Source organism: Daucus carota, chromosome 2 (genome assembly GCF_001625215.2).
Source record: "Daucus carota subsp. sativus chromosome 2, DH1 v3.0, whole genome shotgun sequence".
Lineage (NCBI taxonomy): Eukaryota > Viridiplantae > Streptophyta > Magnoliopsida > Apiales > Apiaceae > Daucus > Daucus carota.
Genome location: NC_030382.2, coordinates 25253424 through 25269312, shown reverse-complemented (window position 1 = coordinate 25269312; position 15889 = coordinate 25253424). Strand labels below are relative to the sequence as shown.

The window sequence follows — 15889 nt, the reverse complement described above, 5'->3', positions numbered from 1 at the left end:
ATTTTCTCTCTCTTCCTTCCATCTTTTATCAATCTCTTTCCAAATTTATTATTATAATAATAATAAGGAATGAATTATAAGGATCATTGTTGGAGTTGAAATACAAAATCTTGTCCTAAATCATTAGGATTCAATATTTTATAATATTTATAAGGAAGACACTATGACACTGCTGGAGATACTCTTAGGTGGACAGATGTAGGCTAATAAATGTACACAAAATATTAAGATAGCATCTTCAATAGTTGTACGCTTTATCCAATAGAAAAGTTAGAAGGGTAGCAACGAATCCCACTGATTTGCATTTAGCAAATTTGATTTGCATTTAGCAATCATGTTAAATATTTTCTCACTTCTCAGCTTATTTGCTCTACAAAATATACACACCCCAAAACCCTAGAAAATTTCAATTCAATCCAATTCATCAATCACAATGAGGAAAGGGAAATCCGAAGGCATCGAGCTTCTCTCTATGTACGCTGACGACGACGAAGACGACGTCGATGAACCACATCACCAACCTCACCTCAATGACGCCGTTTCGCCCCTACAGAACGACGCTCAAACTGTTAAAGATCAAGGCTTCAATCATGAATCATCGACCGGTAGCGAAAATGTCGGAGCTCGAGAGGGAGCTCCTCCGAATTTATCGGAGAATTTGACTCCGGTTGGTGTAACGACGACACCGCGAGGAGTTGAGGTGGAGATTAGTAGAAAGGAGAGGTTGACGATTGTCGATTACGGTCACGATGAGGCTGCATTGTCGCCTGAAGCTGAGGTGTGCTTCGGTTAACTTCTGTTTATGTTTGTGTGTGTTTTTTGATAATTATTAGCACTGATTTGTTCTATTCCAGCAGTAATTATAAGTTTTTGAAGTTTTTAATATAATTTTGTTTATGTTAGAAATTTGATAAATTAATGTGCGCTAGAATGTCGAGTTGATGATGAATTGTTTGTTTTGTAGATTCAGTTATGATGTAAATGCATTTCACCTCGATCAATTAATATGTGAATGTCGGAGTAAGTAATACTGTGTATGTTTTGGAGTCAGATTTTATTGTAGGCAGTGCATTTTTTACCTCAATAAATTAATACTTGAATGTTGAGTAAATTATACTTTTATGCTTTGTAAGTTGTAACTTGTAAGTCTGGTTATAATGTGAAATTGCATATTTACCTTGATTAATTAATACTTGAATGTCGATTAAATAATACTGTGTATGTTTTGTTGGTAACAATTTTTAGATGTGTTAATTTACACATTATTATTTTGTTCTTTTTTTTATTATTACTATTATTGTTTTTATATAACATATGCACACGCCGCAAAACCCTAGCAAATTCAATTCAATTCATTCCATTGTGGCACCATTTAAGAAAGGAGAATCCATGTATGCCGACACTGATGACATCGAAGAACAACCACCACCAGATGTCAGCAATGCCGTTTCGCAACCTACTAACCCTCAAACTGAGGTTGAAAACAGTTTCCCAGATACAGTTAGCAAAGATAAAGTTTCTTAATCATGAATTATCTATTGTTAGTGAATTTATTAATTCAGCAGTGTTTACCTTCTAGGGATTTCATCGAACGCAAATTTATAAGTTTAAGCTTTTTTTTTAAATATATTTCTACGTTTTTATAATATGTTTCGTTCCTTGTTTGATATTTGAATTTTTGTGTCGCGATTTTTTTTACTAAATATAATTTTTCTTTGGTCTGTTTATGTGTTTTCTATAATCAGTTCTATTGACCTGATACTGTTTAATTGCAGGAAGGAGAGATGGAAGGAACTGGTCGTGTTATGTTCGGAGCTGACCTTCACATGTTAAATGGTATGCTCGGCTAATTTATGGACTTATATGATTACCTATCTTGATAATAGTATTAAATTGCCGAATTCACATTCCACTTAATACTGTAGTCTTTTTTGACTTGACTTAAATCTTTAATGTCAAATTGTACTTATTAGTTACTCTAGCTTCCCACTACATTTGCTTAGCTTAATTAGTAGATACTAAAAAGAACAATCAGTAGCTGAACTATGAAACTTCGTCTTGACTGTATTTTTGCAAAATCGTTAATTTTGAGGTAACAAATGTTTCACACAAATTGTTGATCTGTCCTTTGTCACCTCAAAGTTATTTACGAATATTTTTAATCTATATAAAGTAATTATGCAGTTTGTTGGTGACTAGAACAACATTTGCTTGATATTAGGTGAGTATTCAGAGCAAGTAACACTAGGAACTGTGCGGGGCTTGACTCCAAGTACTCACGCAACTCCTCAATCATCTGGACAACATGATGATTCGCAGCCTGAGGCGATGGATTACACTGCAACTGCATTAGTGGATGTTCCGGAAAATGTTGAAATTTGTCCTAAAGAGCCTGAAGATGCTGCTTTGGATGCATTCCTTCCACCACTACCGAAGGCCAAATGCTCTGACGAACTGCAAGTTGGTGCTTCTTACTAGTTTGATTTTTTGATAACAAGTTGTGCATTTTACTGAAAAGTATAAATGTCTGAATTTAATTTTTTGGGGAAGGGAGATTATGATATATGCCATTTTAGTTTCTAGGAAATTACATTGAAAGTGTTGAAGTGTATTGCATATAATAAGATATAAGAATGATCGTGAATTTAGTACATATCGGGATGTAAAACTGTAAAATTTGAAGTTTTGTAAATTAGTGATTTTGCTGTTTCCCATTTCTTTTGTTTCCCTTATATTAATCAGCTTTTACAAAGTTTAATCACTGGCCATTTTAATTTCCAGGAAATTACATTAAAAGTGTTGAAGTGTATTGCATATAATAAGATAAAAGAATGATCGTGAATTTAGTACATATCGGAATGTAAAACTGTAATATTTGAAGTTTCGTAAATTAGTGATTTTGCTGTTTCCCATTTCTTTTGTTTCCCTTATATTAATCAGCTTTTATGAAGTTATTCTCTGGCTTACTGGCAACATTGTCCTGTGTTGATAAATGCTATGGAATTATAGTGAAGTCAGTTGAGTTTTACAGAATTTCGTCTGTAGTAATTCCCCATTAATAGTTATCTGATGGCAGATCTTATGTGAAATACCAGCAATGTAGTCTTGTTGGATTAAAAGCAGGAATCTACTGGACAATTTTCCACTTGACTTTCATAGTTTTTTCTGTATTATTTAAGCACATGTAATTTCTCATAATATGGCCATGTCTTCGTCATTACCCTTTTATCATAAATTTTTCTTAACTTCTATATTTATTTGTTGGTATATTGGTTATATGTAATCAATCTCACAAATTCCATAATTTGACATGTTCTCTAGGAAAAAATTGTGAAATTCCTTACACTGAGGAAGACAACTGGAAGAAGCTATAATGCGGAAGTTCGTAACAGAAAGGAATATCGTAATCCTGATTTCTTGCTGCATGCAGTGACATATCAAGATATTGATCAGATAGGAACATGCTTCAGTAAAGATGTATTCGATCCTCATGGATATGACAAAAGTGACTTCTATGATGAAATAGGTCACTATCCATTCCTTTTACTCCCCTTTCCCTTTCCTTTTTATTTGTCCACTGTGTATCTGTTTTTCTTTATCAGGTAGTCTGTCTTTCTTATTGTCTATGTCAACTTCTGAGTTTGTGATTGCTTGTAATATACTTGCTTCAGCTTTTTAGTTACAAGTTGTTAATTGAGCTCATTGGCCTACATAATCACTCACAGGCCTAGATTTCATACAGGGTAGATAGGGCTGATTGTGAAATTGAGTATTGTTCTTTATTATTTAATAATATTTTTTTTGAAATTTAATTTTGTTTTAAACTAACTTTGATGGATGGATGTAAGAAATATAGGTACACAAATTACTGAAAGCAGTTCTATCATGTCTGTTTTTGGTGCAGAGGCTGATATGAAGCGTGAGATGGAGAGGAAAGAGCAAGAGAAAAAGAAGAGTCAGAAAATTGAATATATTTCTGGAGGAACACAAGGCGGAACACTTCCGACACCAAAAGTTAACTTGCCTGTTCCAGGTCTAGTAGCCATCCTATTCCGGGCATCATTGAGATATATAAATATATACTGAGATGCCCTCTAGTTATATTACCTCCTCGTCAGTATACCTTTTCTGGTATTGTCAAGAAGTCAACTAATTTCCAGATTTTGTTTGCTTGCTATATGTATCTACAGGTGTATCATCTGGGTCAGGAGGTGGGTTGCTTTCAGTTCCTGCTGCAGTTGATTCTGTAGTGCGGGAGGGTAGGCCTAACAAGAAGTCAAAGTGGGACAAGGTTTTTGATGATTTTTATATTATTATTTTATATTTTAACATCTAGCCTTTTTTATTAAATTTGCTGTTGTATATCCTAAAAAAGAGAGTTATAATATTTGTTCAGGTTGATGGTGATAGAAGGAATCCTTTGCCAACTGGAGGGGCGGATCCTCTGTCTGCAACACTTCTATCTGCTGCTAATGCTGGTACCGGATATTCTGCATTTGCGTAAGTTTAAAATGCACCAATATAAATGTAATGCCTTTAATTATTTGATTGCAGATTTATATGTTTCAATGTAATGTCTTTAATTATTTGATCTATCTGTTTTCTCTTTTCCAGACCACAACTGAAATATTGTCTAGTTAAAATTTGAAGTTCTTTAGTAATCTCCACATTGTGACCATATCATTTTAATAGTTTTTGCACTCAAGATATATAACCAGAGCCCTACTCGAGTAGAAACCACTAAATAGTAAGTAAAATAGAAACCAATGCTCTTAAGGAGGATGGGAAGGGTTCTGGGCCCCGGGGATGGACACCAAGATGGTTCTGGGCAGCGCATAGTAGGGTCGGGGTAGGGCCAACTGTGGGCTCTTTGGCCTCTGTCTGGGCCTATCCGGAGCATTGGTGAGGCTCTAGTGGGCCGGGTGGGTGATGTCATATACGGGGCAGTTTCTCTTGATTTTCATTTGAGGTTTCTATTTAGTTGTTTCTACTTGGGCCCTTGCCTATATAAGTAAATGTATATAATAGATCCAATCTCTTTATTTCTTGCCTCGGTGTCATTGTTTAAGGAGCGGATTTGAACTTCTAGAAACAAACTTTACTGTTTTATTTGAGATTTTTTAAAATATAAACTTTAAATAGTTAAATTATAAGTGATGATTTAATTGATGTGACTTTGTTAACTTCATCCATTTTTTATTGGTAATATCGTCAATAGTTATTACTGTCAGATTATACAAGTGTCTAAGGAACAATTGCATTGGTGCACACTGTTAGAGAGCATGCTTATTGCTTTGCCATTAAAAAAAGATTTCTAGACTTTCAAGGATGAATAATAATTATTGTTAAGTTAACCTTTAACAATGCTGGCTTTTAAGGATGAATAATAATTTAACCTTTAACAATGCTGGCTTTTAAGGAAAAATAATAATTTGAACCTTTGACATTCTTATGTCCTATTAAGTTGTCACTGTCTGACTGGCACTGATGCAAAATGGTGGCCAGCCAAATATTACCTCGCATATTTCGTGTAATAGTTACAATGTGGTTCAGGGTTGATGGGTCACCTTATTTTACTAGTACTAGGTGTTTTTCTGTTAAAATGTGTTGCACATACTGTAATGTCCTATATACTTTTTTCCTTATATTCCAGTCTTACAGTCAAAAACTTATACAGGCAACAAAGACGGCGTGAGGCAGAGGTGAGAAAGTCCGGCGACAGGAAATTAGAGAGGAGAACTTGATAAAATTGCTTGGTAGAAAGTTATGCCTCAGGGCCTCTTTTACAGACACAGAAAACATTAGAGCGTTCATTGTTCATGGCATGGCCATCGTTGAGGATTGTCAAGGTCTTGGGTTCATCTGGCTTCTCAATTGCAGCAATACTTGTTTCAAGTCTAAAAATTCTTGATAAAATGTAAAGTAGACATCTTGGTTCTGTTGGCACAGCCTCACCAAATGTAACGATCTATCATACTTTTACAGGGGCGAAACAAAAAGGTAGCATATTTAAAAGCTCTATCCGGGGTCCATTGGCAAGAGTTTACAAACCCTTTTACATCTTTGCCAAGTGCAAAAAAAATCAAAATTATCATATTTCCTTTTTGTTTATGTTTTTTTATTAAAATAAAAACTCGAAGGAAAGCTCTTCGAGCCTCCCTTCATCTGCTTCCTAAATGGCAGAACCTGGAGAGGCACCATATCCGCAACTCCAGAAATGATTCAGTAAATTTTTAAAAGTATGCCAATTGCTTGGTTCAGGTATTTTTACTTGTCCGGAACATAAATCCGGATCAGTACAACCAAGTGATTATAAAGGCGACAAAAAAGAGACTAGGAACGGTTAGAATGGTGGGAGTCACGTGGACTATAAGTTGCCCATAAATGGATTATACTGTAGCCGACATGCATAGCCTCTCTCTTGGAACTCGTCTTCATACTTTTCTTTTCCACTTCTAACTCCAATCTTATCCATTTATCTAAACAACCAAACATGTATATGTACTTCCTTATTTAGTTACTCCCTCCGTCCCAAAAAGAGTGAGCTGGTTTGACTTTCACGGAGATTAAGAAAAATGTAGTAAGTTTAGTTGAAAAGTGGGTAAAGTGGTGGGACCTACCAATATTTAATAATAGATTTGAGATAGTGGAGGAAGATAGTGGGTGTAATAGTGTTTATATTATTATAGAAAAGAGATAGTGGAAGAAAGTAGTGGGTGTAATAGTGAAAAGTAGTGTTCAAAAATAGTAAGTATTGTAGGTTCATTCTTTTTGGGACGTCTCAAAAAGGAATAAGGGTCACATAAAATGGGACGGAGGGAGTATTTGTAAGATATGTCCTTGTTACCTCCAAGCATTTTTGTTTTCTTTTTAAATTTTGACTTAGATTTTCTCGATTACATAATAAAATTATTATTTTTTTATTTTTTTTTCATGAAAAGATTGTAAATATAATTCTAACTATGAAAGATGTGTCAAAAATTAAAATAGAAAATGGAGGGAGTGATAATTTTGTTATATCATGTACCTTCATTTTATAAAGATAAAGTTAAATAACACACAAGTACTTTGAAAACTTGCAAATTGAAAATCAGAATTTTTTTGGAAGGTTATCCATTATAATTAACATGATGAAACATTTTTGAACTCAAAATTAGCCGGAACTGGATTATCTCTGAGGATTATAATATTTTTAGTAATCAATTAAACAAGTACAACTAGACAAAAATAATAGGCTTGTGATCTGTAAAATGAATATCCTTAAAAATAGAACCGTACATCGACAGAAAGACATGAATATATATTACTACCAGCCTAGTTGCTCCTATTTTATTATCTCTATAATTGTTTTTATTTAATGTTAATTAATTACAATTAAATATACAAATGAATATTTATTTATATATAAGTAGCCAACTCAAAATGCCGATGAATGACTCTGTCGTGGATTGTAAGTAATCACCGATGGAGACTTGCTGTCCCTTTAGCTTATATACACATACACGATAATTATAAATTGTTCTTGAATTATTCAATGAGTAAATAGTTTCCATATTTATTAATATATATGTGATAGTTGCATTTTTTTGTTCATTCAGCCATTAGCCTTTTGATTAGTTTAGTGTAAAGATCTCATCTTTTTGCTGATCTAAGATGCGGGTCAGTTTTATTTTTTGTGATTACGGAGTGATTAGTGCATAATTTATGATTAGTTTTTTTGGTGGTTAAGTGTTTGACTAAATGTTTGTGTGAGTTATGGATCAAGAATTGAGTGAAAAGAGAGGAGTTGGTGATGGAGTGGATTTGGGTTTAGGTAAGGGTTTAGTTAGTAATGAAATGGTAGAGAATTCAGGGGTTTTCGATGATCGGGTTGCGGTGGAGATGACAAGGGAAATGAGAGTTGTGGAGGAGAAGGGGTGTGAGAATAGGGATTTGGTTGATCATGATGGTAAGGTGAAGGGTGTGGATGATGGTAAGTGTCCGTCGTGTGTGATTGATGTGAAGACTGGGGAAAGCTCGGATGTGGAATGGGTTTGTAGGATATGTCATTTGAGTTCTGAGCAATCGCTTGAGACTACGAGTACTAGTACTCAAAATGAGAGGGAGTTGATTCAGCTTGGTTGTGGTTGTAAAGATGAGCTTGGGGCTGCACACTCTTATTGCGCAGAGGCCTGGTTTAAGCTGAAAGGAAATAGGTATTAGTACTGCAATTTGGTGTGATTTCAGGTCCTCGAATTTGGGATTGCTATATCTTGTAAAATTTACTATTTATTTAGGTATTCCTACTTGCATCTCAAAAAATTTCCAAACCTATCCTGCTAATCACAAATTCAGATAATCTAAAAGTCTTTTTTCTAGGTTCTTTGGATAATAATCTTTAGATATTTGATGTATATACTTGCATATTGCAGGGAATTAACATAGTTGAAGTCGGTACACAACTTTCTTAGGAATATCATTATAGTATTTGATAGTATGCTGAAATGTATCGTATCTAGTAATTTAGGTAGCTAAGTTTACTACAGGATGGAGTTCTAAATGCTACTAATTGCAATTTTACCATTTAGTGTTCAATCAGTAGAAGTTTTTGTACTCTGCCAAAGTGATCTGTTGTGGTACACACCTAGTTAGCATTGCAAAGGTAAGTTCATCTTAGTATTTTTGAATGATGTACAAATTTGATTGATTCTCAGGAGACTCTGTTTTTATATGTGACTAGGTAGATGATTAAATGTTGATATTTGAGCTTCATGACACAAAAAGCTTTATTTGATAGAATATAGCATCACTCTTAGGCATTTGTCCGACTTGGTTCCCGATGATGCCAATTAATTTTGTGTGACTTATTTGCGTTCTTACCTCATTAAGCTACAAGCATGTCTATTAGGTAAGGGCAGCCTTTTCGAGAGTACAGTCTAATAGGTTATTAATGGGCCTGAATGTCTGGATTTCATCAGGGTTAAATCCATAATTTTGCCACTTTATGATGAAAAGAATTTTAAATCTTTTTTCTCTTGAACTATCACAAGATCGCTCATGAAAAGCTTTGAATGATGACATGAACTGCCATTTTTATGCAGGTTGTGCGAAATATGTGGTCAGACTGCAAAAAATATCACAGGCATCGCCGATAACAGATTTATGGAGGAATGGAACAATAGAATATTAAGTGGTTATGGTATCCGCTCATCTGAAAGGAATGGAGGTTGTTGGAGAGGCCAGCCATTCTGTAACTTCCTAATGGCATGCTTGGTAATAGCCTTCGTTCTACCTTGGTTTTTCCGCGTAAATATGTTTTAGTGAAGAAGTTTGAGCCTCATAGGTTTCAACTATGAGCTATCATCACTTTCATGGCTCATGCCTTGTCTTTGGGGAAGCTTAGGTGGTTTTAGTTATTCAATATACTTCAAGACTTGTGGGTAGTATATTATTAAAAATTTAGATGGCCAGTCATTTTCCTTTCTTTCCTCCAACATTTGTTGGTCAGGTGCTGGTATTGACTTCTAGTAGGAAATGAAAAGCATGCCAAATGGCATGCATTTGTTTGTTTATTTTTTCCCATAATGTTTTATAAGAAAATTGTGTTCCCAGTGATTTTCCGAATATCTGCTCAGGACTGTTCTTATTCAAGGGTCTCCCCCTCTTACATAAGGTTCTCCCTGCAGACCAAACAACCTAAAGTAACTATACTTCGCTAAATACACTGATAATTTATATATAAACATCTATGCTAAAACTATGTAACCATAAAATCTGTTCGAACTTCCAGTGAAGTGATGGTCAGTTGAAGATCGGAAGATAAAAATATCTGCAAAAGTTATCATCTTCTCGTGGAGAACTTCTTCGCAACAGCCTTCAAACAAAGGATCTCCTGATTAAGAGGCTTGATAATAATGGTAGAGGCCTTAATCTAGTACAGTACTATATGCCTGGCAGAGTTTGAGACCTTGTCCCATTTTCTGGGAATGTATTATTGTTAAAGCATGCCGGAGGTGGACCGGAAAGTGGTCGAATGTTTCAGATCTTCTACATGATACCTCTGGTGCTTTCATAAGAAAGTGGATAGGAATGCGCATTATGACAATATTTGGAACCTGAACCTGCAAGGAGCCATTTCGCTGCATTAGGCCTGATTTAGTTGGGGGATGGCTTTAACTAATTTGTTTGAAGGGGGAGTTTTTATTTTGAAGTGGTTTTATTAGATCCCTTGTGCAAGAAAATATCAAATCTGACAGGCTCTGCATAAAGCTCTCAAAGATTTCATTGAAGTTCAACAGTCATGTAATGTTGAGGTTCAAGTTTGTGTCCTTGCCTGGGGCAAGGGCTCTGTTCTAAGAATATGTGAGTGATAATGGTGAGGTTTAGAAGCTCGTTGGAGTCTAGAAATGGTCTCTTTATGCATTCCCCTTTATGTTGAAGTCGTTTAGTTGCTAGTTCGGGTTTGCCAGTGTTTTTTGTCTGTAGACTGTAGTGTAAGTGGAGCCTTGGTCATTCATTTTGTTTTTTATTTTACCCTTTAGACTTTTAGAGGCATGGTTCGTTTTCGTTTCGGTTTTTACTTCTGTATTTTGATAATTAAACTCAAGCACACACGCATTCTCAAAAAAAAAAAAAAAACTCAAGCACACACGCGTCTTATTTTTACGAAATTTGAACCTTCAAGGCTTTACCGGAATTTGCAGTCTATCTAAAAAATTATGCCTAATTTGTTAATTTAAATGCCTCATTTCATATACTACAGCTTTAGACCAACTATGTTTAATGTTATTTAGATCCATAGAAATCTATTTTGCTGCATTTAATAAATCACTTATACCACAAAATCATTGGCACGAAATCATTTAATGATAGGCCTAGAATCACTATAAAAGGGGTTTGAATATAGTGGTATACAATTAAATCGAAAAAAAACATATTTTATATAAAATAAAACTCAACTTTTATTCAATATATAAAAATTGTTATAGTAGAAGCATAACTACTTTCTTAATGATGTTTGTTTTTCACCAAGAGGATTATATACACGGGTGACGAAGATTATGTACATGAGGAGGGATCAATCGTACGATGATGATGAAAATTATAATGATTTGGAAAATCCTATATTATCTCCGATTAAAGGTCGTAAAAAGGAAAGAGTGAAAAGTGGCAAAGAAAGTGGCAAAGCGAAAAATGATCAAAATTGTAATTTTTGTGGTGCGATTGATGCCCAACATGATTCAAGGAATTGTCCAACAATATTAGTGTTAGGTCCTATAAACTCACTATATAAGATGATATAGTGATCACAATCTGTAACACAATATGACAATATAAGAGATTGAAAGTAATAAACTCTTATTCACAAGGCTTTAATGGTTACAAAAACTCTCTCAGTGATTTATATTGTATCACTAAGAGCTGCTAGAGTTCTTAACAATGTACTCGATAACTCAACTCATATAGGGTAACCCTAATCTGTGTTTATATAGACACAGTTACAAAATCAATCTCTGATTTGATATCCTATAAATCAGCTATGTATTCTATCAATCAAAGATTGCTACTGTTTTCTGTTTAGTTTCCATAGTCAGCAAATCACTCCTCTGCTTCTATCCTTCCTTGAAGTATATCCGCTTCTGAGCTCTTTCCACGTGTAAACTCTGACGAGTCTTGACTATGTAAACTCTGATCAGACTTTATCAAACTCTGGTCAGACTTTACTAAACTCTGATCAGCTACATCAAACTCTGATCAGCTTCCAGCTTAAACTCTGATCACTCCTGTTCTAAAACAAACTTTAAGAACATTAGTAATCATCAATTATATCTAACAATCTCCCCCAACTTGTGCATAAATAAGTTATGTGCAAGTTAACAGATAATTGATGATGTCAAAACAGATAAGTCAAATGCAACAGAGTTTAGCTATATAACAGAAAACTTTTTTTTTTTTAAACTTACAGATACTTTACTCCCTAGCTTCATAGACACCATGAGCTGTCTTTAGATATCCTTTGAGGAGTTCTCTTTCAGCTTCTTCAAGTACTGTAATCATCTGCCTCTTGATCTCCCTCAGCTCTGGATCTGAAACTCCAGTTTGATAAATTGCAGCTCTGAGATCATAGATCTTGTTTCTTTTCAAGTCTCTATCCAGCCTGATATTGTAAGCTTTATCAGATTCTTCATTGAATGCAAGAGTTCTGATTCCAGCTATTGTCACTATTTTTGCTGAATTTTTCTTCATCTCAACCAGCTTTCCTTGATGATTAAAGTATTTAGGAATGAAAGGTCCAGCATTTTTGTTTCCTGTAATACCCATCTTTCTTCTGATTTGATCTTTGAGCAGGTTGGAGATGTGTTGGCATGACTTGTTCTTTATTTGAAATATGTGTGATACATATCTCAATTCCTCCCAGTGTTTAGCATACAGATCAGCTTCAATTACTCTAAACACTGTTCCATCAGACATGAAGTAGATAAGAATGTTATCTCCTCTGTCATTCTTCACCAGCTGGACTGAATCAAGTTTGTCCATTTTTTCTTGCAATGCTCCAGTCTTGGGAGCACATAGAGATGAGGGGTCTGTAGACATTGATCCTATACTCTGATCAAATTTCTCATATTTGGATCCCAGCCCTCCTTTATCTCTTCCTGCCTTTTGACGAGAGATTGGTTGAATTGAGCCCTTTTCAAAGTTTATTTCAGTCATCAGACTAGGCTTTGCAAATCCTGCCAATGGAGTAGTTGTTGGTTTGAACACAGCTTGAGCTTTGTCAGAGGTTGTGTCTTTCTTTGCATCCTTATTAACTTGAGCTATGTCAGAGGTTAATCTTTCTTTTTGAGGTTCTGCAACATGAGCTTTGTCAGAGATTGCAGCTTCTGATTTCTTTTCCTTTACAACTTGATCTTTGTCAGAGGTTGTAGACTTCTTCTTATCCCAGCCTTTCTCAAGGTGTTCATCTACTTTGCTTTTTCCCTTGGATGTATACTCATCTTCAGAGTATACCTTTTTGAATGGTAAACTCTGATCAGCAACAGTAGCTTCCTTGATCAATATCCCTTTTTCTTTTGGCTTGGTAGTTGATTTTGCAGGCTTTTGAATTTTTCCAGAGTTTATAGCTTCAACATGTTCCTTCTTCAGCTCAGCTTCCTCTGCAGCAATCAACTCCAAATCCAATTTGGCTTCTGGATTTTCTTGTTCAAAAATCAATCTAGCAAGCTCTTCATCAGTCATGGGTTTATCTGATCCAATCACTGGTCTTTGCTTAGATCCAGATGTGACATTATGTGTTGGAGCAGACTTTGTGCTTTGCTTAGATTGTTTTTGACTGTCAGAGTTTGAAACTCTTCCACCAGTCCCAGCTTGAAATCTCTTGTGCTTTGTGAAGTCATCCATATCATCATCATCATCATTCTTCTTTCTCTTCAGAGCTTGAGAAGTAGTCTTGCATTTGACTTTAGCTACTCTCTCCCCCTTTTTGACATCATCCTCATCAGGAATCAGTATAGAAGTTATCAGAGAAAGTGAAGATTGGATGGCTTCCAGCTGCTTGGACATCTTTTCTTGAGTAGACTCAATGGTGGTCATCCTCTTTTCCAGAGATTCATTTGCAGATACCAGCTTCTGAACATCATCTTTCAGAGGTATGAGGTTTCTTTTCTTCTCCATAGTTTGAGTTTCCTTGAGACCAGCTACCTCTGTTCTGAGACTATCTATAGACTTAGATGTCTGAGCTTGAGCAGGATGAAATGTCTTTAAATAAAGAACTGTAGCCTTGAGGCTTGACATGACATCAGAGTTTGTGATTTTATTCTCTGCCATAGATAGAAAATCTTCAGCTTTTGCTGGCTCCAGAGAATGTTGGTGGCTCAGCCAGAGTTTATCCCATACTTCACTTGGTGGATCAACCTGAAGATCCCTGGGAAGTGGCTCAGAGTCTGTGTTCAGAGTTTGTAGCCTGGCATTATACTGGCTGGTAGACTCCCACTTCTGTTGTAGATGTGACAGAGGGACTTCATCATCATTTTTATCATTGTCATCATCTGAACTGTCATCATCCTCATCATTATCAGATGCAGGATTAGCAACTTTCTCAACTGGATCTTTAACAGATTTTTCTTGATCATCAGCTTTTGATTTGCTAGGCTCTTCACCAGCCTTAGCAAGGGATTCCAGTGCTTCCACTGCTACCTGATCAGGTTCTTCAACTACAGCATCTGACTTGTAGTTTTCTGGAGCTGTATCATGAACAATGGCACCCTCAGGAATTTTCATTGGAGAATGATCAGATATTGGAATATGCGAATCAGACAGTGGTGTCTCAGCTTCAGCTGTATCCTTTTCCTTGCATATAATTTCCTCATCTACTTCAGATGAAGTAGAAGATGCTGTGACAGCAGAGATTGGAACAGCTTGTAGAGGATGCACCATCAGAGCTTGTGATAAATCAAAAAGTGAAGTGGATGGTGCCTGCTCTTCCTCAAGAGTAAAATCTGTAGTCTCTGTTATGGGTACCTTTGCCCGTGCAGGTTTTTGAGCCCTTCTTTTGAATCTAGCTGGCTTTTGTTGAGGACTGATCTGAACAGGTTCAGAGTTTGTTGGAGGAATAGGTTCAGAGTTTACAGCATGTGCAGGTTCAAGATCATCATAATCATAGGCTGCAACCAGTCTTCTTCTTTTCTGCTTTTGAGGAGAAGCAGCTTCAGAGTTTAAAGGATCAGTGTTTATGGCATCAGAGTTTACAGCATCAGAGTTTGCTGTTTTATCAGACTTTGTCTTCTTTTTAGACCTGGATGCAGAAGTTCTGGGTTGTTTGGGGATTGAAGGAGAGACTGGAGGTTGAGGCTGTTGTGGTTGTGGTGGTTGTTGTTGTTGTACTGGGGGCATGTCCATCCTAGCTCTAATTTGAGCTGGAATTAGAAGAGGTCTCTGAATTGGATACTTCTCATCCTTGGAGATGAGGTCCTTAAACACTCTTTTATGAAGCCTGAATGGCTTGATCTCATCATCAACATCAAAATCTACCTCACCAACAGTAGCATTAAACAATAATTGACTGAATCTTGAGAAATATATGACTTGTCTATTCTCATGCATTCTTTCACCAATATTTCTAAGAACTAATCTACCAAAATCAAAATTAGTAGAGTAGATCAGAGAATACCCAATCTGCAGCATGTCCATTGGTATGGCATCCCAGTTTGTAGACTTCTTTTGAAAGGCCCTGGTGATGCAGTCGAAGAAGAAACTCCATTCCCTTCTGAACCCTGGGCGCTTCAGTTGCCCCAATTTTACAAGTGATTCACTGTAGCCCAAGTCAGTCATCATTTTTCTCAGATTTGCATCTCCATTAGTGATATAAGCAGTGTCGAGCTCTGGTAGGTTGAATGCTGCCCTGACTGTGGCTGGAGTAACAAAATACTCCTCCCCTTCATATGAAAACACAATTGATGGTGATCCATCTTCACCACCATTGTCATACTTACCCGTCCTCCAAAAATTTATGATTTGGCTTCCTGAGAGTCTGGCAGGAGCGGTAAGGGCGGTAGCAATGGCACTCTGTGCAAGAAATTGCTGCATGGGATGATAATCCCTTGGAGCGTCGGCAGTGTTTAGTATGGCAGCATGGTTATTGGTAACAAATTCCACACCTGCAAAGATGAATGCTGTAGTGGCCATTAGAACAGAGTTTATGAAAGAAGGTGTTTGAGGAGGTGTGTGAGAGAAGATTTGAATTTCAGAGAAAAGAGAGTAAGAGTTTGTGAAGAGAGTGTGTGTAAGGATAAGTGTATAAGTGAATGATAAGCAATAAAATCTGATGTGATAAACTCTTCAGATTTTGTGTAGCTGTACACGCATGGCTCTTTGTTCACTTGGACACCTGTCAGATTTTAACTGGTAGATGAGA

At 36.0% G+C, this 15889-nt stretch overlaps 2 protein-coding genes across 2 annotated transcripts; both read left to right on the top strand.

Moving 5' to 3' along the window:
* The first annotated feature begins 234 nt into the window (after nt 1-234).
* Nucleotides 235-6105, top strand: LOC108205948 (uncharacterized). Its single transcript, XM_017376083.2, has 8 exons — nt 235-778; nt 1776-1836; nt 2222-2460; nt 3322-3526; nt 3905-4033; nt 4191-4291; nt 4397-4500; nt 5678-6105. The coding sequence occupies exons 1-8, from the start codon at nt 434-436 to the stop codon at nt 5742-5744; spliced, it is 1251 nt and encodes a 416-aa protein (XP_017231572.1). The 5' UTR covers nt 235-433; the 3' UTR covers nt 5745-6105.
* A 1317-nt stretch (nt 6106-7422) lies between these two features.
* On the top strand, nt 7423-9603 carry LOC108206170 (uncharacterized). The gene is made up of 2 exons (XM_017376383.2): nt 7423-8195; nt 9081-9603. The coding sequence occupies exons 1-2, from the start codon at nt 7756-7758 to the stop codon at nt 9298-9300; spliced, it is 660 nt and encodes a 219-aa protein (XP_017231872.1). The 5' UTR covers nt 7423-7755; the 3' UTR covers nt 9301-9603.
* Nucleotides 9604-15889: the final 6286 nt, after the last annotated feature.